The sequence below is a fragment of the Puma concolor genome, chromosome D3 (genome assembly GCF_028749965.1).
Source record: "Puma concolor isolate L17-30 chromosome D3, mPumCon1.1.hap2, whole genome shotgun sequence".
NCBI lineage: Eukaryota > Metazoa > Chordata > Mammalia > Carnivora > Felidae > Puma > Puma concolor.
Genome location: NC_141678.1, coordinates 67,115,068 through 67,142,599, shown reverse-complemented (window position 1 = coordinate 67,142,599; position 27,532 = coordinate 67,115,068). Strand labels below are relative to the sequence as shown.

The 27,532-nt window shown below is 46.5% G+C and overlaps 1 protein-coding gene across 1 annotated transcript in view; it reads left to right on the top strand.

The window, feature by feature from the left end:
• Nucleotides 1-27,532, top strand: part of LOXHD1 (lipoxygenase homology PLAT domains 1) — a 166,239-nt gene that overhangs the window by 60,700 nt on the left and 78,007 nt on the right. The window contains exons 9-16 of the mRNA XM_086682857.1: nucleotides 4,748-4,883; nucleotides 5,443-5,603; nucleotides 6,588-6,674; nucleotides 7,069-7,204; nucleotides 19,525-19,679; nucleotides 21,567-21,727; nucleotides 26,305-26,381; nucleotides 27,268-27,464. Coding sequence (XP_086538983.1) covers nucleotides 4,748-4,883; nucleotides 5,443-5,603; nucleotides 6,588-6,674; nucleotides 7,069-7,204; nucleotides 19,525-19,679; nucleotides 21,567-21,727; nucleotides 26,305-26,381; nucleotides 27,268-27,464 — 1,110 coding nt within the window. The remainder of the gene's footprint in view (nucleotides 1-4,747; nucleotides 4,884-5,442; nucleotides 5,604-6,587; nucleotides 6,675-7,068; nucleotides 7,205-19,524; nucleotides 19,680-21,566; nucleotides 21,728-26,304; nucleotides 26,382-27,267; nucleotides 27,465-27,532) is intronic.

Here is a 27,532-nt window from a genome sequence, read left to right as displayed (position 1 = left end):
GACTGAGCCACCCAGGGGCCCCATTTATTTTTCTAAATTCTTAAGTTGGATTCTTAGCTCATTAATTTTTAGTCGACTTGTTTTCTCATATAAGCATTTGATACTATAACTTTGCCTCAGAGTAGTGCCCTAGCTGCACCCCACACATTACAGTATGGAATATTTTTATTACCATTCAGTTTAATTTTATTGCTTCATTTAAAAATCAACTTTGTTGAGGTATAATTGACATAGAATTATACTGTGCAGTTCTATGAGTTTTGACAAATTCATATACCATGTAACTATTACCAGAACCGATACACAGAAATTTCCATCACTGCAACCTGTTTCTTGTGCTCCACCCACCCCCGTCAGTCTATACGGCTCCAAACACTAACATGATTTCAGTCACTAAAGATTAGAATTGTCCTTCTTAGCATTTAATATAAGTGGAATCATGCAGCGTGCACTCTTGTGTGTGTGTATGCGCACGTGTGCGTGTGACTTCTTTTACTCAGTATAATATTTTTGATATTTATCTGTGTTGTGTTGCATATTAGTAATTTATTATTTTTATCACTAAGTATTATTTCATTGTTAGGGTTTACAAGTTTGTTCATCCATTCAACTGTTTGTGTACATTTGGGTCACTTCCAGTTTTTGTTCTTTGTCTGCTATTATGAACAGAGCTGCTATGAAAAATCATGTACAAGTCTTTGTATGAGCATGTTTTTAATTTTTTTGGGTAAATACCTAAAAGTGGAATATCTGGATCCTATGGTAGATATACACATATCTTTTTAAAGATCTCCCAAGCTGGTTTCAAGTGGCTATACTGTTTTGTATGCCCATCTGATGTATGAGAATTCACTATCGCTTGATATTGTCAATCTTTTATTTATTAGCTATTATAATGGGCATATCATGGTATTTGATTGTGATTTTAATTTACATGCCTCTGATTACCACTTATGTTGAACATTATTTTCATGTGCTTATTGGTCATTTGTATATCTTTTGTGAAGTATCTTTTGACTATCTAAATTTTTTTTTGTCTTTTCATTACTAATTTATAAGAGCTATTCATATATTCTTGATAGAAGTATTTTGTCAGATATATCTCTATATGTTTGTGGTGTATTAAGTATAATCTCCCAAAGTGTGACTTACCTTTTCATTTTCTTTTTTTTTTTAAGTATATTTATTTATTTTGAGAGAGCAAGAGTGAGCGAGCAAGGGAGGGGCAGAGAGAGAAGGAGAGAATCCCAAGCAGGCTCCACACTGTCAGTGCAGAGCCCCATGTGGGGCTCCATCTCACAAATTGTGAGATCATGAACTGAGCTGAGATCAAGAGTTGGATGCTTAACTGACTGAGCCACCCAGGTGCCCCTCCTTTTCATTTTCAGGACAATGTTTTCTGAAGAGCAGAAACTTTCAATATTGATGAAAGGCAATTTGTCAGCTTTTTCCTTTATGCTTTTTTATTTTTGCTTTATGCTTAGTTATTGTTCTACTTAAAAATTTTCTGTGACCCATTAGCTATTTTGAGGTGTGATTTTTAGGTTTTAAATACATGTTCTTTTGTTGTGTTTTGTTATTTATTTCTAATTTAATATCATTTCAACCAGCAAACATAGTCTGTATGATGCCATTTAAGGAGATTTGAAATTTACTTTACAATGCATGTTCAATTTGCACATTTGTTCCTAGAGTTGAATTTAAGATTTTGAGTTTATATATTAAATTCAGTTTATTAATACTTTTATTATTTGAATTATCTATTTCCTTACTAGCATTTTATTTGATCTATTAATTACTAAGAAAGATGTGTTGAAATTTCTCACATGAGTGGTAGATATTTCAATTTCTTATGGTAGAGCTAACAGCTTTTGCTGTATATAGTGTGAGGCTATGTTATTAAGTGTGGAGTTACTATAGCCTCTTGGTGAATTAACTAAATCTTTACCATAATCCAGTCTGACACCATCTGTCTTTTCACTGGCAAACTTAGTCCACTTATATTTATTGTACTTTCTGGCATGTTGGTTTTTCTACTTTTATAGTTTTTGTTTCTTGCGGATTGGTTGTTTTTTTCCCTTGATACTAAATTAGAAATTATATTCTGTTTCTGGTTTGTTTTGTATTGTTGTTTTACTGGTTACTCTTGAAGTTTTACCCTACATACTTAATGTGGCAAACCCAAAATTCAGTTACCATCTCTACTTTTTTTTGGCAAGGACCTTGAAAATCTCTAATGGTAATAACCCTGCATCTGGGCCTCATGCTATTCTCGCTTAGTGTTTTAGCTTATTTTAAATTATTTTCAAATCCACACGTGAGATACAGTTTTGTAGAATCACTGTTTAGATTTACCTACGTGCTTGCCAGTTTGTTTGCTTGCCATCCCTTCTTGCATCAGAGACCTTATTTCTGGTGTCCATTTTCTTCTTCCTGAAGTTCACACTTTAGAAGTTCCTTTGGTTAGGGTCTGTTGGTGGTGGGCTGTTTTTGTTCATTTGGGAAATGTTTTTATTTCATCCTAATACTTGAAAGATAATTCTGGAGTACAGAATTCTAGATTGAGTTATTTTGCCCCTCCCCTACCCCAGGCATTTTCTGGCTTCTGTTAGTCTAATTGCTGTCAGCTCTCTTTTCTGTTCTGATGCTCTTATCTTCTTTTTGTCTTTGACATGCTGGTGCTTCTCTTTGACACATCTAGGTGTCCGTGTATTACTACTTATTCTGCCTGGGACCAGGCTTATGGTAACTAATTCTCAGGGAAGATTATTATTATCTGTCTGGAGCAAAGGCAGAGAAGATAGGATCCCTTTGCAGATGTTCCCCTCTCTACCTTTTTTCTGAGGGAGCAGCTCCTTCAAGTGTTTCTGCTTATTCAGGATTTGTAGTTCAGATCCTCCAGTTTGCAAAGCCCAAGGGCTAGCCTCCTGCTTCCAATTGGCTGTTGATTTCCTGATCTCTGAGTGTCTGGTATTGTCTTTTCGCTTTTGGTGCAGCACCAACTTTAGCCTTCACATATATCTATTCTCTTGGCTTCTGCTCACTCTGAATTTTGCTGGCTCTTATGGCCTTTCTGTAACTTCTTGTCAGCTCAACAATGTATATAAAATGATATTTCCTGTTATTTATATGGCCTGTGGGTATTTTGCAGTGGTGAGAGGCTTTTCAGACTACCTTGTTTGTTGGACTACCTATTTCAGAAGTAGAACTTTTAACAAGAATTTTTAAGTACTTATTGTATGCTTAGAGCCATCTTTGGGGGAGCCATAAGGGGTGAGAACATACAACCTCAGCCTTTTAGGAGTTTGCTCCTCCTATTGATCAAACAAGACTAATACACATGTAAAAACTAGAGAGCAATTCAGGAGTAAACTAAGAGGAAGTAATTGCAGGATTTGTTCAGAGGGAAGAAAGAAAGGCTGTTAAATAATTGTTGGTGATTATTACTTTCTGTGCCCCTAGACCACCCTCTGTGGGTGCCCTCCATCTTTGTGTACAGGTAGGTCCACTTCTGAATGCATGGTTGCATAGACTCTTCAGCATAAAAGATGGCGTGCAGTAATGGGTCCCAGGGGACCTCAGCCTTAATAGGAATCCTGAAATTCTTGCTGATGGGTGTAAAAGGCCCCTAACTAATAGGAGTCAGGAGCATTTATGCTTCTGGTACTGACACCAACTAACTCCAAACTTGGGCACTTCATTCCCTTTTCTGGACCTCAGCTTTCCCATATGTTGAATGCATGTTGGAGTAGACTCTATGAATTGCTAACACATTTGTGTCACAGGACTAAATTGTTCGAGGAGGCTACTGCCTGAGGCTCTGAGACATCATTTATCTCTAGGGAGGAGAGTTTCTCTGGGAGATTGAGGGTGTACACACTCCCCTCCCCCACCCTAATCTTTTATCTTCCTTCCCCTTGGTTATAAGGCAAGGTTTCATACGGCTATGACAGTCATACAGTATTAGTTGAATTCTCAGAGATATCTGGGTATATCTAAGTGTAATAATTCAATCCAAGGAAACTATAGTCAATGGTAATAACCATAAACAACTGACAACAAACACCCAGTAAGACAGTAGCTTGTCAAAATGCTTGATCAGCGCTAGAGTCAAATTAGCTTTCAAGTTAAAAAGAAGATAAAGCAGAGAATCTAGCAATGTGAATAGTCAAAATTTCTTGGTTGATAGAAAATCTTGTGATGTCACAAGAACATTCCTTTGGACATCTCTAATGTGAGTGGCCTAGGCTGGATACCCTTCTGAGTTCTAAACTCATGAGTTCAGAATGTGATTAGAGAAAGTGTAGGAAAGGTTTAATGAGGCTCAAGCCCCAAAGAGAGCAGTTTGTTTTTGTATTAAATTCCAGATACACATTGCTCTCTATGTGATTGACCTTTTCCCTACAAGACAAATGTAGGGAATTAATGTTGTATTCTAGCTCATTTGGTTTGGTCTGAGGTTTTATGAAGCGCGTGAAGAAACACAGGGTTCAAAGAGTATGTTATATATAGGGGAGGATTCGGGATTTGGGCTGGTAAATTGGAGGACGGATAATACCTACTTGGGAAGACCTCTTGTGGGGGGTGGGTATTTCTTGGTCAAAGATTTAATGAGGCAGAGAACAGTAAGAGAAGTGCCATTCCTTGAGGAACCTGATGTAGACGACCCTCAATATGAAGAGGCTGTCAAACTTTGTAAGGGTCCCAACCCGGGGACCTGCTGCAGGAGACTCATCTGCCCTCCCAGGTGGTGATTCTGTGCCCCTTCACCGGCATCCAGCAGACCTTCCCTTGCGGCAACTGGCTGGACGAGAAGAAGGTGGACGGGCTGATCGAGAGGCAGCTCTATGAGATGGTGTCTCTCAGGAAGAAGAGGCTAAAAAGTAGGTGCAGGGGCTGCATCAGAGGCTGGTGGCCTTTCAGACAGGGCCAACAGAGGCCAGGATGTCAGACCCCTGGGCAAGAGCTTCACCTCGAAGGAGTCCACTTCTGCTTCTCAGGTTTCCTCTAGAAAGGAAGGGAATGGGCCCCGCAGAGCTTGGTTCTCCAAGATACAGGCTGCGTGCCCGGCATAGAGTTACATACCCGGCACCAAGGCCTAGTACCCCTGTGACCCCAAACTGTATAAGCTGCTGTGAGGGGCTAGATGTTAAACTGAACGGTTTAACACAGTGCACTCTAAATATACAGAGGTGCAAGGTGTCAACTCTTCTCCCTACTTAAAACATACTAATAGACTTCCACGTTAAAAGGAACATTGAGGTACCCTCTTTCAAATAGCAGGGAATCCTTGGGTTCCTAATACTGGCACCTGTTAGAGCGGGTTTCTGAGAGTGGGCCACACTTGTGCATGGTCTGTGCTTCATTCCTGAGCTCCTTGGATTTGCTCGCCTTCCCCACTGGTAACACGAAAATCTCTTTATTCTTGACCTGTCTCTGCAGAGTTCCCCTGGTCCTTGTGGGTCTGGACGACCGACTTGAAGAAAGCTGGTACCAACTCTCCAATCTTCATCCAGATTTATGGGCAGAAGGGGCGGACAGATGAGATTCTCCTGAATCCCAACAACAAGTGGTTCAAACCAGGCATAATCGAGAAATTTAGGGTAGGAAGGAAGTGTAATGGGCTGGGAGGGATGAAGGAGGAAGGGACATAAGACGTGTTTGTCATGGGGATGGTTTTCTAAGCCAGATTTTGAATCCAGTTTGAGGACAAAAGGGTGCAGTGAGAAGTTCAGCTCCTTGCAAGGGGTGCCAGAGTGATTTACAGGCAAAGTATTGATTGAATGGTGTGCACTTTGGATCTGGCCCTTCACCTGAATCAAACACTGCAGAATCAAACCTGGGGGACAGAAGCAGGTATGAAATGCTCTTGGGGAGCCTAGAATCCTGGGGAATCATAGTAGAACAGAGACCCTGAGCCCGCAGCGTCAAACCACCCCATCTGGAATGAATTAGAAAGGAGCAAATTTAAGGTAAATTGTAAGTTTAACGCTAAATTTCTGGTGCATATTTAACCGGAGCAAGGCTTATTTTGCCAACAGAAGTGTGCTCTGACCTTTAGGTGAGAATGATTTGTAATTTTCAGCTGTCTTCCCAGAGCACCCCGCTGGTGCTTCTGTTATGCACTCAGTTCATTGCTCTTCATGTATTTGTCTCCCGGCTAGACTGCCAGCCCTTTGGGAAAGGGCGTGACTGCTGTATTGATCTTTGCATCTGTTTCAGTGCCCAGCAGAGTTCTGGGGCTGTGGGCCTGTGCTAATTTACAGGGTTGCCATATGGGTTTTGTTACTGGGAGTTTACTGCTTGGAAGATTTTCTTTATTCTGGATCCTACTGTGGGTCAGTTATTTTTGTTCAATTTCACCAGGGCAGACTGAATCCCGGCCCTACATGGCTATCTTGCCCTCACGTGCCCCTGGTCGCAAGGTCACGAGAGGACAAAGTCTATGAGGGTGGCTTGAAGCAAAGCCATCCTCACTGCTGAAGAAGTGGCCCAGGGTGGGTGCCCTCCAGGGAGGGGGTAAGCTGTGAGGATAAACACATTTCACTTGATTATGTCCACCCAAGGCTTGTTATTTCACCCCATAGATTGAGCTCCCGGATCTTGGCAGGTTTTACAAGATTCGGGCATGGCATGACAGAAGGAGCCCTGGTTCTGGCTGGCATTTAGAGAGGGTGAGATGTGCCATCTTGGGGCTTGGGAGGTGGTTGGGAGAGGAACTCTTTCTAATGACCCTGTCACATAAGTCTGTTGGGAGTTGGGGTGGGTAAGTGTGGGTCTCGAATTTGGACACACGGGGACTTCCTGAGGGGAGAGGACCTCCAAAGCAGACTAAGAAAATGCACAGGTGTTTAGCAGACTTGCATTCTTCCCCGGTCACCTGGCTGCTGGGCAAGCGTGGGTCTCCAGGGACCAAGAGGGACAAGTGTTAATCTGGCACTCCGCTTTCCACAAAAATCCTCTTGACAGGATGGTTGTGGCCTCCCTTAGATGCAATAGCAGAACAGGGCCCCCAGGGCGTGGTGTATCTCTGGGACACCCCCTTGCTCACCCAGGACTTCATTCCAGATGACCCTGATGAATACCCTGACCAAGGACAAGTATAACTTCAACTGCAATCGCTGGCTGGATGCCAACGAGGATGACAATGAGATCGTGAGGGAAATGACCGCAGAGGGCCCAACGGTGCAGAGGATAATGGCCAGTGAGTACCCACCGTCCTGGGGGAGGCAGTGGAACTCCTCCTCGGTGTGTCAGCAGGGGGCTGGCCCATGAGCTGGTAGTCTTGTCTGCTGTACCTCATCAAGCCCCCTCCAAATGCCGGGTGAACTTAGTTCTCGGCCTTAAGACTGGCTTGAAGGAGTCATCTCTACAGCATGGTACCAGCGCTCTATGATAGTGGGTGTGGGGGAGCGAGGTGACGTTTATGGGTCTTCAGGTGGGCTGTGAGGGGATGAGAAGACTCTGCACTGAGCAATGTTTCTCCACAGCCTTCCTGACATTAAAGAAAACATCTTCTTCAAATTATGCATGAAATGCTCCCCCAAAAGGAAGGCTGTATCTGGTGATTGGCTACCCCTGATGAGTCCTCTATTTCTATTTAAGGCCAGTAGGAGAGGGACTAAGCTTTTAATCTGGGGCCCAGGTTCCACATTGAAAGGGGCTAAGGGAGATCATTTTACCTCTAGGTTCTAGTAGCAGAATAGACAGAGACACAGCACATGTCCTGCCTTTGCCCCTGGCAGACATTACTGAGTGATCACAGCATTCTTTCCCATTGAGTCTGAAATGAGTTTCAGCGCTCTTGATATAGCTCCCCAAGCAGACATTAGCAATTGATCAGAATTGGCACTTAAGATGATTAATCTATTTGCTATCACTGTGGTAGTCCTTAAGTTTTTAATAGTATAGCAATATTGCAAAATTACAGAGTTAAGAATATATAGAAAACAATGTCACTCATAGTTGCAGTAACCCTTCTAAATATTTGGATAGTGTCACTTCTCAGACATTTGTACATCTAATAGAAGCTCTGTATATGTTTGTTGAATGATTTAAATAGAGGTAAATACTCAAAAACTTAGAAACCCCACATAGCAAATATCAACTACAAAAGCACCCTGTTAGCGTAATTAGGCAGTGCTTGCAATTATGTATCATCTACTTTATGGTTCTTCTTCATTTTTAAATAAAAATGTGACCATAGAATATTTGGGTTCAAGGCCTTTAAAATAGCCTGGTGCAGTTCAGGAAAGTGAGGCGTTCTTGCCCTGATCATACAGTCAGAGAGAGAGTCAGACCTAGAGCAAGGTCTCCCACCTCCTGGTTCAGGGTCTACACTCTGTCTTTTCACGTTCAGTAATGTTTTCTGTGGTAACAAGGCAATCATGTCCCTATGGACATGGTCAATAACAGCATTATGCCCCAAATTGAGACTTACTATATAACATGTAGCCCATCAAGGCAGAAATAAACCTGCTCTTATTGGATCTGGCCCCTTTGTGCACCAGAAATGAGCCCGAGAGGAACCAGTGGGGCTGGGGTCTTAGGACTAACCCCTTCCTCAGTCTTTCTAACCAATTCTCACGACTTTAGATCCTCACTCCCTGTTTCTGAAGTGACCCTGCTGCTGTCATTCCTGAGCCTTTTTGCTGGTTGCCTCTCAAATTGCACAAGTGAGAGCTCTGATCAGTTCTCTCTGGTCTGGTAAGTCAGGGCTTCTCAGACTTCCCTGTGCATTATCACCCAGAAGGCTTTTGAAAACACAGCGTGTGGGCCCTCACCTGCAGGGTTTCTGATTCAGGAGGCCTGGGATGGGACCCAGGACCTGTTTGTCTCACAGATTTCTTTTTTTTTTTTTTTTTAATATTTTTTCAACGTTTATTTTTGGGACAGAGAGAGACAGAGCATGAACGGGGGAGGGGCAGAGAGAGAGGGAGACACAGAATCGGAAACAGGCTCCAGGCTCCGAGCCATCAGCCCAGAGCCTGACGCGGAGCTCGAACTCACGGACCGCGAGATCGTGACCTGGCTGAAGTCGGACGCCTAACCGACTGCGCCACCCAGGCGCCCCTGTCTCACAGATTTCTAAGTGGTGGCCCTGCTGCTGGTGAGGAAACACTGTGCTAAGGCATTAATCACCTTTCCAGGGGCTCTCAAGCCCCCAAATTCTTGTTGCCATTGTCTGTACTTGTCCCTCTCCCCTAGCTTTATGGATGAAACCATTTTTTGTTTGGTTAAAACTTGAAAATACTGATAGATTGTCATTTCAGTGAGGTTTTTCTACTTAGAATGCCCTGGATGTTCTTTCCCTCCACCTCCTCCTTACCCTGACTGAAGCCTGGCTTCCCCGTCCATCCGAACCTGTCTTCTCTCCTCACAAACTGTGGGGCCCGGGGGAGGGAGTTCGCCTGACTCCCTCTGCACTCTCAGACTTGGGGCTCACACCATCTCACAGTGTTGCCTCTGCCCCCGATCAGTCCCATCTTTTGGTGGCCTCTGCTCACTTTCCTCTTTCGCTGAAGGTGATGTGGTGTGCCCCTCGGTCATCGTCCACACCTCCACCTCTTGCCATCGTTCTGGGGGCAGTGTTGTTAGTCTGCTCGGGCTGCCGCAACAAAATACCACAGACCAGGGGCTTAAACAACAGAAATTACAGTTCTCACAGTTCTAGAGGCTGGAAGTCCGGGATCAAAGTGTCAGCAGGGTTCGGTTCTCCTGAGGCCTCTGTCCTTGGCTTGCAGACGGTGGCCTTCTCTCTGTGTCCTGACACGGTCTTCCCTCTGTGTGGTCACGTCTGTGTCCTGATCTCTTCTTCTTATGTGGACATGAATCGCATTGGGTCAGGGCCCACCCGGAGGACCTCATGTTATCTTAATCCCCTCTTTAAAAGTTCTGCCTTCCTATCTTGTCACATTCTGAGGTACTTTGGGTTAGGACTGAAACATATGAATTGGGGAGGGGACTCAATTCAGCCCCACCCCAGATATGCTGATGAGACTCTCTGAGGCCTGTGCCTGGTAATCTGCATTTTAATCAAGCATACCAAGCGATTTGTTTGCACATCAAGACTTCAGAGCCTCTGTGCTGCTTCTTTCAATGTTCATGTGGAAAATCCCTTTACCCACACCCTGGTCCTCATCCACTTTGCTGATCGCTACCTCTCACCCACTTACCCAGTCCCCTCCGTCCCCGTGCCTCACTCAGGATCAGCCCATGAAGCTCCTCTGAGCAACACGTCCCACCTCTGGCTCAGGCTCCTGCCTCCCAGCCCTCCCATGACCTTGATGACACTGCACCCTGTCCTGAAATTCCTTCTAGCTCCTTACTCCCAACACTTCTCCTCGTCTGTCTCACGGACGTGTGGAGGATGGATTTTAGGGGCGAGTCTCTAAGAAGTCATCAAGGGCAGAGAAAAAGAGGTCCTGGGACTGGGCAAAGATTGGCTAGACTAGAGAGAGGATAAATCCAAGAGAGAGCTTGAAGGTGACTGTGGCGGGACTTGGTGAAAGAATGCCATGGGAACACAGCGGCGAGGTGAACTTTCTGCTCAGGATGTTGGGAAAAACTGTAGATGAGGTGCCATTTGAGCTAGGTGTTCTCTGAATAGGGATGTGACAGATAAGGAGAGATCGTGGCAGGAAGAGCATGTCTGTAGGTTATATATGTAAATGTGCACGTAACATCTTTAAACAGGGTATGAGATGTGGGGCTATCATAGCTGTTGGTTTTGTCTTCTGTGATGCTGCTAAAGAACCCTTCCAATGAAAAAAGTCTCTAATGAAGAGCTGAATCAAAGAGCTGTCTGTCCTGGCTCTAAAGGCAGTTTGGGGCCTTCTGGGGGTCCTTGGCAGTACTTCTGAGCCCATGTCAACTTGGATTCCTCGCTCCCAGATGTTTTATCTGGCCCACATAAATTTCTCTTGTGCTGGGAACACCCACCCTGGTGTCCTTACACACCTCTACAGGAACTTGGATCTCTTTTTTTGGTCTGGATACTTCTCTGTAACAGTAAACAGAGCTGGTGACAAGTGCCACGTCCCCCATTGGTACCACGGTATAGTGGATAATGTGCAGGGCTTCCTGGCAGTCCCTTAAGTGGAGCGTCTTAGACTCATAAGATAAGTCCCAATTTAAAACCAGTTCTCTAACTTTGAAATTGTGTACTCCTGGTTTACTACATACATACATACATACGTACATGCATCCTAGGGCCTTTCAAAGAAGCAGTTAATGCCATGTCTGAGAGGGAAAGCCTTTCGGGAGCGGCCTCGCTGACTCACGCAGCCCCGGGACACGGACTAGACACACCGCTTATGATGTATGTGCACCCTGCCCTCCCTCAGGAGCCCGGTGAGATGTAGAAGCAATGCGATCTGCAATCCCTACTGCAGGCCCGGCAGATGTGATGCCACACCGCTGACGAGTGGGCGGGAGACCACTGGACTCGAGTGCTGAAAATCGAAGCTTCTTGTTAATCAGTCCGAGCTGTAATTTTTAAATTAAAGTACAAGAGGCTCTGGTAGTATGTACCCATCTGTTGGAAGTCTACGCTGCTGATAGCTAACAATACAGCTAGTTTTAATTGTCCGTAGACTTCCCGCCAGGATGGAGCTTGAGGATGGACCTCAATGGCTGGTGGTCTGGGAGGGGCCCCTGGAGAAGATCGGGAGCCCCGAGAACTTCCAGCCAAATGGGCCTCAGCGCTCCTGCACAAAGAGGACTGGAATTCCCCGGGCGAAGGGATGGCTGCATTCCCTCATCAGTTTGCTTCTGGGAATTGCCGGGTGGTTACAGCTAAAACTGCAGAACTGTCCATCAGAATTAAGAGTCAGCAAGGCCGGTGTTCCTTCTTCCCGTTTGTGCTTCCCCATTTCAGTACTCACTCCACTTCATGCCGTTCATCCCTCTTGCTGCTACCAGTTCTGTCCCTGGGAGCTAAACAGAGAAGCATCAGCTTCACTTACGCAAAGGCTGAAGGTTGAAGACACTTCGTGTTTGCATTTCAGCAGAGGTGACTGGAGAAGGCAGAAAGGCTCTAATAAGTTCAGGGGCTGTGGCCCTGTGAAGAGGCAGAGTAGGGGCAGGATGCTTTTGCCCCCACCCCCCTTGGTTCCAGTGCCCGCCTGTGCCAGCTCTGTGGGCAAGCAGTCATTCTCTGCCTGTCCTTCTGACCAGAGCTTTGGCTACACACACTGCGTCTTCACAGACCCACATGTTTAATGGTCAAATGTGACTTTCAGATGTCTCTACATCTCCAGATAAAAATGGGTATATTACTGAAAACGTAATGTGTGCATTGTCTTTAACTTTTTGGTGATTTGTCTCATTCCTGGCATACTTTATCTTCATTTGTAGACGAACCATCCGTGAGTAGTGTCCATTTTTCAAAACAGCAGCTTTATTGCGGTATGATTCACGTCCCATACAATTCACCCCCTTAAAGTGTACCGTTCAGTGGCTTTTAGTATGTTGATAAAGTCATGCATCCGTCAGTACTGTCAAATTTCAGGACATTTTCATCACCCCCAGAAGAGACACAATACCCATTAGCAGTCACACTCTCCTCCCTCTACCTCACTCCTCAGACTCTGACAACCAATAATCTATATATTTTTTTGTCTCTGTAGATTTGCCTATTCAGGACATTTCATGTGCGTGGAATCATATAACAGGTGACCTTTTGTGTCTGGCTTCTTTCACTTAGCATATTTTCAAGGTCCCTCCACATCACAGCTCCTGTTAGTACTTCATTTCTTTTTATTGCTGAGCAATATTTCATTGTACGGATAGATCACATTCAACTGTTGATGGACATTTGGGTTGTTTCTACTTTTTTGGCTATTGTGAATAACGCTACTATGAACATTCAGGTACAAGTGTTTGTGTAGACACATCCTTTCACTTCTCTTGGATATACACCCACCAGCGGAATTGCTGGGTTACATGGTTACTCTTTGTTTTTCAAAATAGGTGCACCATTTTGCATTCCCATCAGCAATGTGTGAGGGTTCCAATTTCTCTGCATCCTTGCCAACGCTTCTTCATTAGTCTTTTTTCCAGGTTGTTTTGGCCATTCTGGGTCTTTTTCAGTTCCATATGAATTTTAGAATTGGCTTTTCAATTCTAAAGGATTCTGACAGAGGTTGTATTTCATCTATAGATCCATTTGGGAAGTATTACCATCTTAACAATGTTAAGTCTTCCAATCAGTAAACATGGGATGCTTTTCTAGTTATTTACATAATCTTTAATTTTTTCAGCAGTAGTATTTTATAGTTTTCAGAGCAGAAGTTTCTCACTTGTTTTTTTAAGTTTATTCATATGTTATTCTTTTTATGCTCTTTTGAAGGGAGATGTTTTATTAATTTCATTTTCAGATTGTTTATTGCAAGAGAAATACAATTGACTGAGTATATTAATTTAATACTCTACAACTTTGATGAACTCATTTATTAATTAGTTCAAATATTTTTTAGTGGAATCCTTATGATTTTCTATATATAAGATCATGCCATCCATGAATAGAAATAGTTTTACTTCTTCCTTCCCAATCTGGATGCCTAACTGCCTTGGCTAAAACCTCCAGTACCATAATGAAAACAAATGTTGAAAAGCAAATACCTTTGTCTTATTTTGAGCTTAAGGAAAGCATCCGGTCTGTCACCAAAAATTCTGTGTTAGCTGTAGGGTTTCATAGATGACTTTATGGGTTGATAAAGTCCCCTTTTATTCCTAGTTTGTTGATGGTTTTCTTTTTTTGTCATAAAAGAATGTTAGATTTGGGAGCGCCTGGGTAGCTCAGTCGGTTAAGCATCCGACTTCAGCTCGGGTCATGATCTCATGGTTTGTGAGTTCAAGCCCTGCGCTGGGCTCTGTGCTGACGGTTAGGAGCTTGGAGCCGCTTCAGATTCTGTGTCTCCCTCTCTCTGTCCCTCCCCTGCTCATGCTATGTCTCTCTCTCTCAAAAATAAGTAAACATTAGAAAAAAATTTTTTAAAAAGAATGGTAGATTTTGTCATATGTTTTTTTCTGAACCTATTAAAATGTTCATGTTATATTTGTTTTTTATTTTATTGATGATACATTACATTAATTGATTTTCAAAACTTATATCCTTAGGATAAATTCTACTTTGTCAAAGTATATAATTCTTCTTTATGTTGCTGGATTTGGTTTGCTAATATGTTGTTGGGGATTTTTGTATCCATATTCATAAGATATATAGGTCTGTAATTTTCTTTTCTTGTGATATCTGTGTCTGGTTTTGGTATCAGAGTAATGCTGACCTCATAAAATGAGTTGGAAAATATTCCCTCCTGTTCTTTGGAAGAATTTGAGAAGAATTGGTATTGATTCTTCTTTGAATACTTGGTAGAATTCAGTGGTGAAGACATTTGTGCCTGAGCTTTACTTTGTGAGTAGTCTTTAGATTACTGATTTAATCTTTTCACTTGTTATACGTTTATTCAGACTGTCTGTTGCTGGTGGCCAGTTCTGGTAGCCATTCTTTTACTTTCATCCTATTTAGGTCTTTGAATCTACAGTGTATCTCTCTATATAGCAGATAGTTAGATCCATTATCAATTTTGCCAATCTCTGTGTAACAGTGTGACTTTTTTTGATATTTGACTGCTGACAACTTTCAAGTTACACTACCCCCCCCCCCCCCCACTTTCTGCCTAATATCTGGGCAATTTGATAAAAAGACTGGATGCTTCCTCCCTTAGCACTGGTGGAAAGTTCAAGCCATGCAAGCCCTGACCCCCACAAGGGAACTCTCATCTCTTAATCACCATAAAATCCCAAGCTAGTCATCCTTCCCTGCTGTCTCAAGCCATTTTTGGACCTTCTTGGGAACCTACCATACTCTCCCCAGAACTCATTATGTGAATAATACATCTTATGTTCACTCTTGGTACATGTGTAGCGTCATCAGCCTTGATATCTGAGCAAATATGGGGTGAAAAACCCATCCTGTTTCTGCAGGATGACAACCACACTCTGCCTTTTGATTAAAATATTTAGTCCATTTACACTTAATGTAATTACTGATATGGCAGGATTTATGCCTGCCATTTTGCTATTTGTTTTCTATGTTTCGAATTTTTTTTTTGGTTCCTGTATTTTTACATTACCACTTTCTTTTGAATTGAATAAATATTTTCTAGAATACTGTTTTGGTTCCCTTGTTTCTTTTAATATATACATTTTTTGTAATTTTTTAATGGTTTCCCAGAGAATTACAACTAACAACTTAATAGCAATCTAGTTCAGATTAGTACCAACTTAATTTCAATAATGTACAAAAACTTTGCTCCATTGTAGGTTTGTTCTCTTCCCCCTCCTTTGTGCTATACTATCATATAAATTGCATCTTTATACATTTTAAATCCACCAGTGAAGTTTTATATTTACTGCTTTATGCAATTGTCTTTTATAAGATATGAGAAGAAAATAATTACAATAAAAAATCACATGATACTGTCTATACATTTGCTATGTTGTTACTTTCCCTGGTGCTCTTATTTCTTTGGTTGAATTCAAGTTGCTGTCTAATGTCTAATGTGAAGGACTTCCTTTAAATATTCTTGCAGGACAGGTCAACTAGTGATGAATTTTTTTCACTTTTTGTTTATCTGGGAGTATTTTAATAGCTCCTTCAGTTTTAAAAATAGACTTTATTTTTTAGAGCAGTTTTAGGTTTACAGCAAAATTGGGAGGAAGGTATAAAGATTTATCGTACACTCCGTTCCCCCATACATGTATACCCCCTCCATTATCATCATCCCCTACCAGAGTGTTACGTTTTGTTATAATTAGTGAGCCTACATTGATACATCCTTAGCACCCTGAGTTCATAGTTTACTTGTGGAGCACTCTTGGTACTGTACATTCTACAAATGGTTTGGACCATTTATAATGGTCCAATGGTTTGGACAAATTTATGATGACATGTATCCACCATTATAGTATTATACAGAGTAATTTCACTGCCCTAAAAAATCCTCTGTGCTCTGTCTCTTCTTCTGTCCCTTCCCTCCTACCCAATCTCTGGCAACCATTGATCTTTTTACTGTCTCCATAGTTTTCCCTTTCGCACCCTAACATTTTTTAACTGCATCAGGACCTTTAATCCACTCATTTTATTATCACCTCTTCTTGTACTTAGTTTTTTCTGTACCTGGATGAGATTGCATGGGCCACCATTATAATCTACCTCTAAACATGCCCTTATCTTTTCTTCCCTTATATCCCTCTATTATGCTTGCCTGGATAACCTTATCCTAGGTGAAGCCAACAAGTGACCTATTCAGTTATTGTAGATTTACTGTAGTACAACATGCAGCCTTGCGAATGGCCTCATTTTATTTTTATTAAAAAAATTTTTGTCTCAAAAATAAATAAACATTAAAAAAAATTAAAAAAAATAAAATAAAAGGGAGAGCTTGGGTGGCTCAGTCAGTTAAGCATCCAACTTCGGCCCAGGTCATGTCTCACACTCCATGAGTTCAAGCCCCATGTCGGGCTCTGTGCTGACAGCTCAGAGCCTGGAGCCTGCTTCAGATTCTGTGTCTCCCTCTCTCTGACCCTCCCTCATTCATGCTCTCTTTCTCTGTTTCAAAAATAAATAAACATTAAAAAAAATTAAAAAAAAATTTTTTAATGTTTATTTATTCTTGATAGAGACAGAGCACTAGTGGGGGAGGGGCAGAGACAGAGGGAGGCACAGAGTCTGAAGCAGGCTCCAAGCTCTGAGCTGTCAGCACAGAGCCCAATGGAGGGCTCGAACTCACAAACCATGAGATCATGACCTGAGCCAAAGTTGGGTGCTTAAGTGACTGAGCCACCCAGGTGCCCCAGGACTGGCCTTATTTTAAGTTTATGACTCAGTATATCTCAGTTTGTACTCAAGGCTCTCCCACAACCTGTCACTCCTCTGAGGCTATACCTCTGCCCTCCTTGCAGTCTCCATAGTTGTAGTTTCTTGAACCCTGGAAAATCTAGTCCTTTATCTATGCTCTGGTCATTCTTCTTCTTCCTCTCTAAAGAACTTCACCTTCTCTCCTGCATCATCATTTCTTTTCTCTACAGGATCATTCCCACTTAGTATAATAATCTAGTATCTCACATCTTAAATATTTTATAATAAAGCATCTTTAAACCTAATCCCAACTCCAACTATTATTTCCCTTTTGTATTCCTCTTTACAACAGACTTCTTGAGAGAGGTCTATCCAGGCATCCAGGTGCTGTACCCACTTTCTCACTTCTTTCTCACTCTGTTCAGACTTTGCTGGAGGGATTCTTCCCTTCCCCCACAATTTCACTGAGGCTGCTCTTGTCCTCAACACAAGTCCTTTCCATGTAGCTAAACCAAAGATCACTCTCTATCTTTCGTGGCATTTACTACTGAAATCATTCCTGCCTTCTCTTGGCTACAGAGACATGTCCCCCCTGCTTCCATGGCTGCTTCTCATCTGAGTTGCTAACTTCTTCTGGGCTTGATCCCTAATGTTGGTGTCCCTCTAATCCTTGTCTACATCCTCTCCATGGGGGATCTAATTCCCATAGATTTCAGTGGAATCCATGTGCCAGTGATGACCAGTCATGCCAACAGTCCTGACTCCCCAGACACACATGCAATTGCCATCTTGGCCTCCCTTTATGAACATCTAATAGACACCACAAATTTATAATGTACAAACAGAACCATTGATCTGTATCTCCAAACCTATCCTTCCCCCTAGGCATCCATACTTCTTATTGGGAACAGTACCCAGTTGCCCAAGCCAAAACCCTAGGAGTCATCCATGATTCCTCTTTCCCTCAATTACTTATCCAACCCATCGCCAAGTACTGTTGGTTCTCCCTCCAACGTTTATTTATTTTTGGGACAGAGAGAGACAGAGCATGAACGGGGGAGGGGCAGAGAGAGAGGGAGACACAGAATCGGAAACAGGCTCCAGGCTCTGAGCCATCAGCCCAGAGCCCGACGCGGGGCTCGAACTCACGGACCGCGAGATCGTGACCTGGCTGAAGTCGGACGCTTAACCGACCGCGCCACCCAGGCGCCCCTGTTGGTTCTCCCTCCAAAATAGATCTTTAATCTACTGGCTTCTCTCCATCTTCACAGCACCCCAGTCTTAAGCACTCTCCTCTCTTTTCTAGACAACTGTAATTATTCTGTAACTGGCCTCTTTGATTCACTCCTACAATCAGTTCTCCACATGGCAGCCAGAGTACCCTTTAAAACATAAATCAGATCGAGTTACATGCTCACTAAAAGTGCTCTAATGACTTCCCATTAGAAAGTCACGCTTTTACCTTGACCTGTCATACCCCCAGTGCTGGCCTTGGCCCCCTTCTGGACTTCATCTAACTCCCCTCCTCCCCTCCCCAAGATATACTAGCCTTCTCTCTGCTGGAACATTTGCTACTCATACCCATCCCCACCCTGGTGCTCCATACTTTCCTGTACCCTCTTCTCTCAGAACTTCCTGTGGTCCACTCCTGTCATTAGCATTTTGCCAGACATCACCTCCTCGCTGAATCTCTAAATCCTTTACACTCACTCACCACACTCCCCCTCCCCACTTCCATTCCACTTTAGGGCACCCTGCTCCTATGTAATCTTTGTTGCAGATGTAACTCAGAAATTTCCCCGGTTATAATTTGTTACGATTTTGCTGTCCATCTTTCCTCTCCACCTGCCCCCTCTCAACTCTGCTGTAACCGTGGGGACAGGAGTCTGTTGGACTTGCTCGCTGCTGATTCCCTGTCCTATCATGATGCCAAACACCGACTGGGCTTCAGTCAACATATGCAGGACCAATGAGTGAATGAGTGAGTGAATGAGTGAATGAACTTTGCTTTCTAGCTTATTTGAAGTGAGAAGGGAGGCTGTGATGTGTGGGGATGCAGTCCACCTCCTCCAAGGTACATTTTCAACAGAGAAAGGACCTGCTGCCCCTCCCACGGTGGCTGCATTTTGTGCCTTTCAGTTCTGAAGAAAAGGGGGGCTCAGTTCTGTTTCACAAAGAAAAATTCTCTTACTAGGGAAGACAGGACACATATGAATTGGAGAACAACCTAAGACAAAAGAATCTGCTGGGTTGGATGGAATCAAGTGTCGAAATATTTGAATCAGACCTGTGGTCCCCAAACACTGCCAACCCCATCAGAGTCTCCTGGGGGAGCATGTAAACAAAGCAGTTTTAGGGATCCCACCTCTGGAGACTAAAACTTGGGAAGCCTAGGTGGGACACAGGAATCTGCATTCTTCAAGAATTTCCCAGGGGATTCTGATGCTTGACCAGGACTGGGAGCCTCTGGTTTATGTGGGAAGAGGGACGCTGATCCTGGAGTGGGTTGAGTCCGGATTTGTGTAGCTGGGGAGGGAGCAGGGCCAGCCCAAGCAAGACCTGGAGGGAAAGAGGGAGGAGGCACTTAGAGGCAGGAGCAGCAGGGCCAGTGCTGGGAGCAGGGGGTGGCCAGCCACTATGTCCCTTTCTCTACCTGACAGTGGCCCGGTACCGTGTGACCGTGTGCACCGGAGAACTCGAAGGTGCAGGAACCGATGCCAACGTCTACCTGTGCCTTTTTGGCGACGTGGGGGACACCGGGGAGCGGCTGCTCTACAACTGCAGGAACAACACCGACCTGTTTGAGAAGGGCAATGTGAGTGCAGCCGTGCCCCTCCCCCATGCCGCTCAACTGGTCCCAGGTCCCGTGCCCTTGTCTTCTGTCTTCCCTTCTCTGCTAAGGTAGAGCTGATATGGGTGCTGGGGCCCAGCTGTCAGAGAGGCTTGCTCAGGGGAATGGCGAACTAGCATGCACGACACCCTCCAGGCTCCTGGGACTGTTCAGCTGGGGCCTGAAGAGCCACCCAGGAGGGGTCATGGTCCCTTCCCCACCTTAAGCATTGAGAAGGGGGCAGAATAGGAGGACATTTGAGGAAGTATGAGTGGCACCTTTCTTCCCTCAGAGGTGGCCAGGTAGGGAGGAATGCTGGGCACCTTGTGTGTGGACCGGAGGACACAGGCTAGTGGAAAGCTGGGAACTTTGCCTTCTCTGCCCGACATGACCACTGAGGGCACCTTGTCGTTTCCTTTTGAAAGAAAAACCAAGAAAGCACTAAACATGGGAATGGAAGAGTTGAGATCTGCTCCTAGCCTCCTTACTGATGTGCTGGGTGCCCCCCTCATTTTCAGCATCTGTCAGATGGGTTTCCTGGGGAGGCCGAGTGGGGCAATGGGAAAAGGCCGAGTGGGGCAATGGCGGGCAGATCTGGGGGCAAACCCAGCCTGGGGCCAGTAGCTCCCTTCCCCCAGCCTATTTTCCCATGTCTAAAATGGGGAAGGGATGGATGCCTACCTGTAGCCAGCTGATGTGAACATTAGCGATGCGCATATATTCCCCCCCCTCCCCTCCCCCCCCCCCCCCCCCCCACCAACAGACCTGGCCTGCAGCACAGAGCAGGTGCTCAGTAGAGTGGTTGTTGCAGTAATGGGAGGCTGGAGGTGCTTACCAGGTGAAGCAGATTTGCAGACTGACCTCACATAAGTCTTGGCTCTTTCCCTGCCTGGCGATGGCAGGACAAGCCCTGGAACTCGAGTGGAGGTCTCTCTGAGGCCAATCCAGGCTGGCCTGGTTCTTGGGTGGCAAAAGTAATCTGAGTGTTGTGGGTACACGGAGGTTCATTGGGGAGGGATGGAGAGGGAGAGTTCACATAGACCAATATGTTTCTTCTCTCCCTCCCACCTACCCACCCTTTCTTAACTTTTTCCTTCTACCTCTTCTGACTCCTTTGTCCACCAGTCCCACACTAGTGTTTCTGTTCCTGGAGGCTCCCAGATGTGCTCATGTAGGCTTGGCAACTCTCCAGCCCCTACTGTATTTCTGCTGCCCCATTAGTGGGCAGAATGGTGAAATTAGCAAGACCACTGGTCCCCCAGTCAGTATCTTTCTGTGGCAGGAGCCCAAGTTGATTAGCCAAGGAATTAATTCATGATAAATGGTTAGTGACTGGTAACAGCCTAGTGTGTCCATCCTCCTGGGAGATCTGCCATTTAGAAGGAGATCATAAAGGGACGCATGGGTGGCTCAGTCCATTGAGCGTCCGACTTCGGCTCAGGTGATGATCTCACGGTTTGTGAGTTTGAGCCCCGTGTCGGGCTCTGTGCCATCAGCTCGGAGCCTGGAGCTTGCTTCAGATTCTGTGTCTCTTTCTCTCTCTGCCCCTCCCCCACTTGTGCTCTGTCTCTCAAAAATAAATAAATGTAAAAAAAAATTAAAAAAAAAAGATCATAAGGAATGGCCATTGTTTAACCAAAAAACATAGACTTCCATTGTTGGGAACTTGATATCGAGTGACTTCCCAGTGGGAGCAGTTAGAGAAGGGGTAAGACCTGTTCTTTCTAGGTATCCCCCAGCCCACCTGTGAAAGACCAGTAGTCCAACCCATCAGCCCTGGCTTTTTTGATTTCTGGGCCCGTGTTTTCCCTTGGTGTTTGGGTCATAAGGGAGCCACTGTCCAACTGACCGTGCTGTCTTCCCCATTTGAAGGCTGACGAGTTCACCATTGAGTCGGTCACCATGCGGAAAGTGAGGCGGGTGAGGATCAGGCACGATGGCAAAGGTGGGGGCAGCGGCTGGTTCCTGGAGCGCGTGCTCGTGAGAGAAGAAGGGCAGCCCGAGAGCGACAACGTAGAGTTCCCGTGTCTCAGGTGCGTGGGGCCTGCTGCTGCTGGCACTCTCCCGCCTCGGTCCTGGGCCCCCGCCTTGGGAAGACTCAGCCCTACCCACCGCCGTGGACGGGGGAGTGGAGTAGTGGCTGAAGGATGTAGCTGGTGCGAGAAAGAGATGGCCCTCCCGATGGCGCTTAGACCTGCGTCCCCACCCCACCTGCAGGTGCGGAGACCCGGTTCAGGTGTCCCGGTGCGCGGCTACTGTGCCTATTTATGTACCAAAGCGTTCTTACTTTTTAAAGATACAATATGGCAATTGCAGAATGTAACTGAGTTACCTTGGAGTGTTAGTCTCCCCGCTCAATGAAACTTAAAAAAAAAAAAAAAAAAGATTTAAGATTTAAGATCAGAAGAGCAGAGGGTGGAGGGATGGCAAGGAGCAGAGAGGGTGGTGGGTCCTCCAGGCTGGAGAGGTGGCATGAGGCACAGGACTGAGGAGGGGACTCATGCAGAGGCCGGCAAGGGGCTGATATGCACGTGGGGATGAAGGACGAGGTGGGAGAGTTCTGGTCACCCACTCCTTTCCCCCCTACTGGACCAGGAGGCTGCCTGGCTGATAGCTGGATGGAGCAGACTTATTCCCATCCGCTCAAAAGATATTTATTAAGCACTTGCTCACACTTGCTCCCTGACCTCATGCAGTGCGTAGCCTAGAGGGGGACTAAACAATAAGGAAGTGAATAAACGATGAAAGCTGTACCCATGGACTGTGAGGAACGGGATGAAGGAAACGCACGATGGCGTGGAGGCTGCTGGGAGCAGCCACACTGAGGTGGGGTGGCTTCGAGGTGGGGGCGCTGGGTAAATTTCTGTCTGCAGAGCGGACAGTGAGGCTGACTTCCGGAGGAATAAAAAGGAAAGCAGCAGGGCTTCTGCATGGAAGGTCCAAAGGGGAAGCGAAGCCTGATAGGAAGCTTTGCGGGGCCCATGATGTATTAGTTTGCCGGGCTGCTGTAATAACACGCCACAGATCGAGTGGCTTACACCACAGGATTGTTGACGCATAGTTACAGAGGCCAGAAGTTCAAACTCAAGGTATCAGCAGGGCTGTGTCCCCTCTGAAGGAGCTCTGCACAGGGTTTGCCCCATGCTTCTCAGCTTCTGGTGGCCACAGGATTTCTTGGCGATTAGATGGCCACCTTCTCCCTGTGTCTTCACGTTGCCTTCCCTCTGTGCATGTCCGTGTCTGTGTTCACATTTCCCTTTTTTATGAGGATACGAGTCATTTTGGAGTAAGGCCTGCCCTACGGTGACCTCATGTGAACTTGGTTACCCCTGTAAGGACACTATTTCCCAATAAGGTCACATTCTGTGGTACTAGGGGTTAAGACTTTAACATATCAGGGCACCTGGGTGGCTCGGTCTGTTAAGCGTGTGACTCTTGATTTCAGCTCAGGTCATGATCTCGCAGTTCATGAGTTGGAGCCCTGCGTCAGACTCTGTGCTGATGGCTCGGAGCCTGGAGCCTGCTTCAGATTCTGTGTCTCCCTCTCTCTCTCTGCCCCCCCCCCCCCACTTGTGCTCCGTCTCTATCCCTCTAAAATAAATAAACACTAAAAAAAATTAAAGAAAAAAAGACTTTAACGTATCACTTTGAGGGGATGCATTTAAACCTGTAACATGGCAGCTCAGCTCTAGGGGGTCGCAGTGGAGGTGGGGAGAAAGGGCCACACTGGAGGCAGATCCCGGAGGTAGAGCTCATAGGATGTGCCCACAAGAGAGAGGGGAATTGGAGACCCCAGGTCTCTGCCTTCGGCAGATGGGCAGAGGTCATGCTCTTGCTGAAGTGGGGAGCCTGGGGAGGAAGGGTTCTGGGTGGGGAGGGGGGGGAGGAAGGTTTAAGGGTGGAGATGGGCTGGACTCGGGAGGTTTAGCTGGGGCACGTTAGGTTTGAGATGCTTGTGACTCGAGTAGCCAGAATCAGGCCATGAGAAATAGATCCAGGAAATGAGAGCGTAGTGATGGAATTTAAAGTCAGGGAAATGCATATAGGATCCTTCAGGGACAGCATGGATAAAGAATGGTGAGGACCGAGCCCTGAGACAGGCCAGTAAGAGGATGAGGAATCTGGAAAGGGGATGAGGAAAAAGTTGGTGTGTCCACACTGCCTGCCTTACCACACGCATGATGCAGGGGGAGTGTGGGACCAGGAGTCTTAGCCATTTCCCTGCTGTGTGGCTTTGGGCAAATTTCTTAACCTCTCTGGTCTTCTGCACTTCCTGCCCAGCATGTGTCTTACGGTGATGGGGAGGATGGAATGGGATTGCACTTTGAAAGGAGCCAGTCTGCCAGAGGCACAGGTGATGCTGATTGCAGGGCACAAGGCAAGCTGAGGCCCCCAAACACCCCAGAGCCCTCTCTGCCCCCAGACACATAAAGCGTTCATGCATTTTTGAGAAAATGGCTTCTCGTACCTTTCTGAGCCATGTGGTGATGGCATTTGCCGACTCGGGACCCAGGAGGACTTTGAAGAAGCTGGAGGCGGGGCTGGAGCTCCACGCTGGTTCTTTTTTCACCTGAGCTGGGAGAGGAAAAACCAGGCCTCTTTCTCCCAACTTCTCTGCCAGGGTCAGGTAGGGTGAGCGGTTTAGCTCTGGCAGGTGTGTGTGTGTGTGTGTGTGTGTGTGTGTGTACACGTGTGTGTGCGTGCTTGTACATTCTTGTGAGCCCAGGGAAAGAGCAATAAAATCACCTGTAGAGGGGCTCACCCATTGAGCAGCCTCTGGGTGCTGGGCCCAAGCGTCTGAAGCTGAAAGAAAACGGCTGTATTTGGAAATCTCGATCGATACCCTGCAAGTACTTCATTGGAAACTGAAATGGCAAGCCATGGTGTCCCTTTACCGCTGTGGTGGGCCTGGGGATGGGTGAGTGGTGGAGAGAAGGTTGGGAGGGAGCATAGGTTTTCCGATGGCGGAGGGCCTGCTGGCTCCATCCTCCCCGTCCCCGTGAGTGGTGGCCAGAGCCACACCCTTCTCTGCAGTCTGCATCTATGGGAAATGCTGGGTGACCTCTGCAGGCGGTGACCTCCGCAGGACAGGGGTGGCGGCTCCTAACGGAGGGGCTCTAGGCAGTAGCCCCTGCTCACAAATATCTCTCCCTGAGCCCCACCCACGCTGGTGTCAGCCTCAGAATTTTACAATTGTGTCTTCACGTCTTGGAATCCCTAATGATTGTGGCATTCTAGGCTCGCAGCATTGAGAAGCCCATGGCGAGTGTAGCCACTCAGCTGCCAGCTAACATTTTGTGTGAGCTAACAGCCGGCGTGTAAGTTCGTGTGCTTGGGGCAGGGGCAAGAGAGAAGGGATGGGGATGCCGACACTCAGGCGGGGGTATATTGCAGAGAGACCATGGTTCCCAGAGGCCTGAGCTCCGTGTCAGGAGGGCTGGGGCGGAGGCACGCCTTGGCTTCCTTCGATGGCTTCTGTGGCCAGGGAGGTGCCTCCCTGCCAGGAGTATAACAGGGCTGGGTTGCCAAGACCAGCTGTAACACAGAGGCAGATGGGGAGACACTGGTCAAGAGAGGAGTGCCTTGGCTTCCCCGTGGTGCTGGAGATCACCGAGGGTGTCTCTTCTGCTGCCGTCACCTATATCACAGACCCTCGTGAGTACTGGGGCCTGGGCACCTGGTGCTTGCACGGTCGTCTCATTTCTCAGGCTGCATCCCATGCTCAGGGCAGATGGCGCTTTTTGGGTGACCAGTGCAATATGTTGCCCCCAGGTGGGTGACCAGCAGAGAGCTGGGGCCATGGCCCACTCTGACGTATAGAGGAGTCACCACCATCAAACCCAGCCCTGTAGGATCCAGACCCAACTTCTCCTTATTGGCAAATCTCATTCTTCCTTGAGGACTCAGAGCAGAGCCCCTTCCCCACAAGCTGTCCTCATTGCTCTGAATTCCTGTTGCACTTACTCTGGTTCGACAGCCATCCTTGTCCTGGTCTTCAGCACCTTGGCTGGTCTAGCCTGTCTTCTTAACTGGGCAGTAGGTTCTCTAAGGGCCGAGCTGTGTCTTTACTGATCTCCGTGCATCATCTCTGCCGTCTCCCCTCCCCAGAGCCCTCAGCACACTGCCACGCACATGGTAGGCTCTCCCAGAACGAGGTGATTGTTTATGATGATAACAGTGACACCGGTGTTCATGACTTTCAGGACAAGCTCTTTACTGTAATTGCCAAGGTCCTACATCCTGTGACCCTTCCACCTGTCTAGCCTTCTTTGCTGCAGGCTAGCTGCCCTTCCCCTGCTGCCTTCCATCCACACTGGCCTTCCACCAGCTCCCAGAGGCTCTGCTCTGTCCCAACATTTGCTGGTCCCTGGAGATGGCACCTTCTTCTTCTCCCAGCTAACTCCTTGTCACCCTTCCAACATCAGCCAATACTGCCTCCTCAGGGCTGTCTTCCTCCCCAGTCTGGGCAGGGACCTTTGTTCTCAGCCCCCCTAGAGCCTTTTCCTTTGCTGAATTCCCAGTTTTGGCCTTTCTGGTGACTCTCCACGAACAGTGTGATGGCTGGTTGTTGGCCACTCAAAGAACTAACAGCCCCTTGTCTGCCCAACAGGTGGCTGGACAAGGATAAGGATGATGGTCAGTTGGTCCGAGAGTTGCTGCCCAGTGATAGCAATGCGACACTGAAGAGTAAGTTGTCCCGAGACCAGGTGGTGGGTGTGCCCCTGATGAGAGAGGCATCCTTCCGGCTCTTGAACTGTTCACATCATTCCTGGAGGGCAGCAGTGGGGAGGGTGGAGGGGAAGAGGCTCTGAGGGAGGATCTGGAATCCTCTTCTCTGTAGTCTCTTTGTGGCATTGGGTATGGGCCCCTGAGTGCACACAGGCCTCTGTTGATGAGAGCAACAAAGGAGGCAGCATCAGCCAAACAGACGTGTCTATCCTCCCTTGTGCACCTACGATGCAGACCTTTCTGGGTGATAAAATGGAAGAACACCAACATGGCATCCTGTTTTGTGACAGGGAGCTTCGGGCCCACATGAGGATTTCACTCCTGGCTGGCTACTTCTGAACTATTGACATCTTGAGCCAAACATGTAACCTTCTAAGGCTCTGATTCCTCACTTGTAAAGCCGAGATCAGAATACATATACAGTGCATATATAATGCGCTAAACACGGTCTGCAAAGCTTGACGTTCCTTTGTTTCAGTGTCTTCATCCATCAGATGAGAAAGTGGACAGGGTGGTTGTTTGAGGTCCTTCATTCAAGTCTTTTACACTCAGTGGTCTTTGAATGCTTTCCTGTTGTCGGCATGTTCATACCTTGCGGGCAGGCCAAACAGGGATCAGCGTCCCAGTGTTGTTGATGAGGGGACCTGGCAGAGATGAAGGGAGCCCTGCCCCATCACAGAGCAACTTACGGAGAGCAAGGGTTAGGCTGCTGACCACCACCACCCCACCCCCGCCCCCCGTAAACCAGTGTCCCGCCCTGGCTGCAGATTGCCCTCCTGCTGCAGCCCTTTCCATCCACCCTGCACTAATCCCTCCCTCCCTGCCTCCCACCTTGGACTCCCAGACTTCCGCTACCACATCAGCCTGAAGACCGGGGACGTCTCTGGGGCCAGCACAGATTCCAGGGTCTACATCAAGCTCTATGGGGATAAATCTGACACCATCAAGCAAATTCTTCTCGTCTCTGACAACAATCTGCAGGACTATTTTGAACGTGGCCGGGTGGATGAGTTCACGCTGGAGACCCTGAACATTGGAACTGTAAGTCTCCTTCCCAAGACCATGTGACATGCTCTCACCCACCCCGCATGTGTCCACGTGTGGGTGCA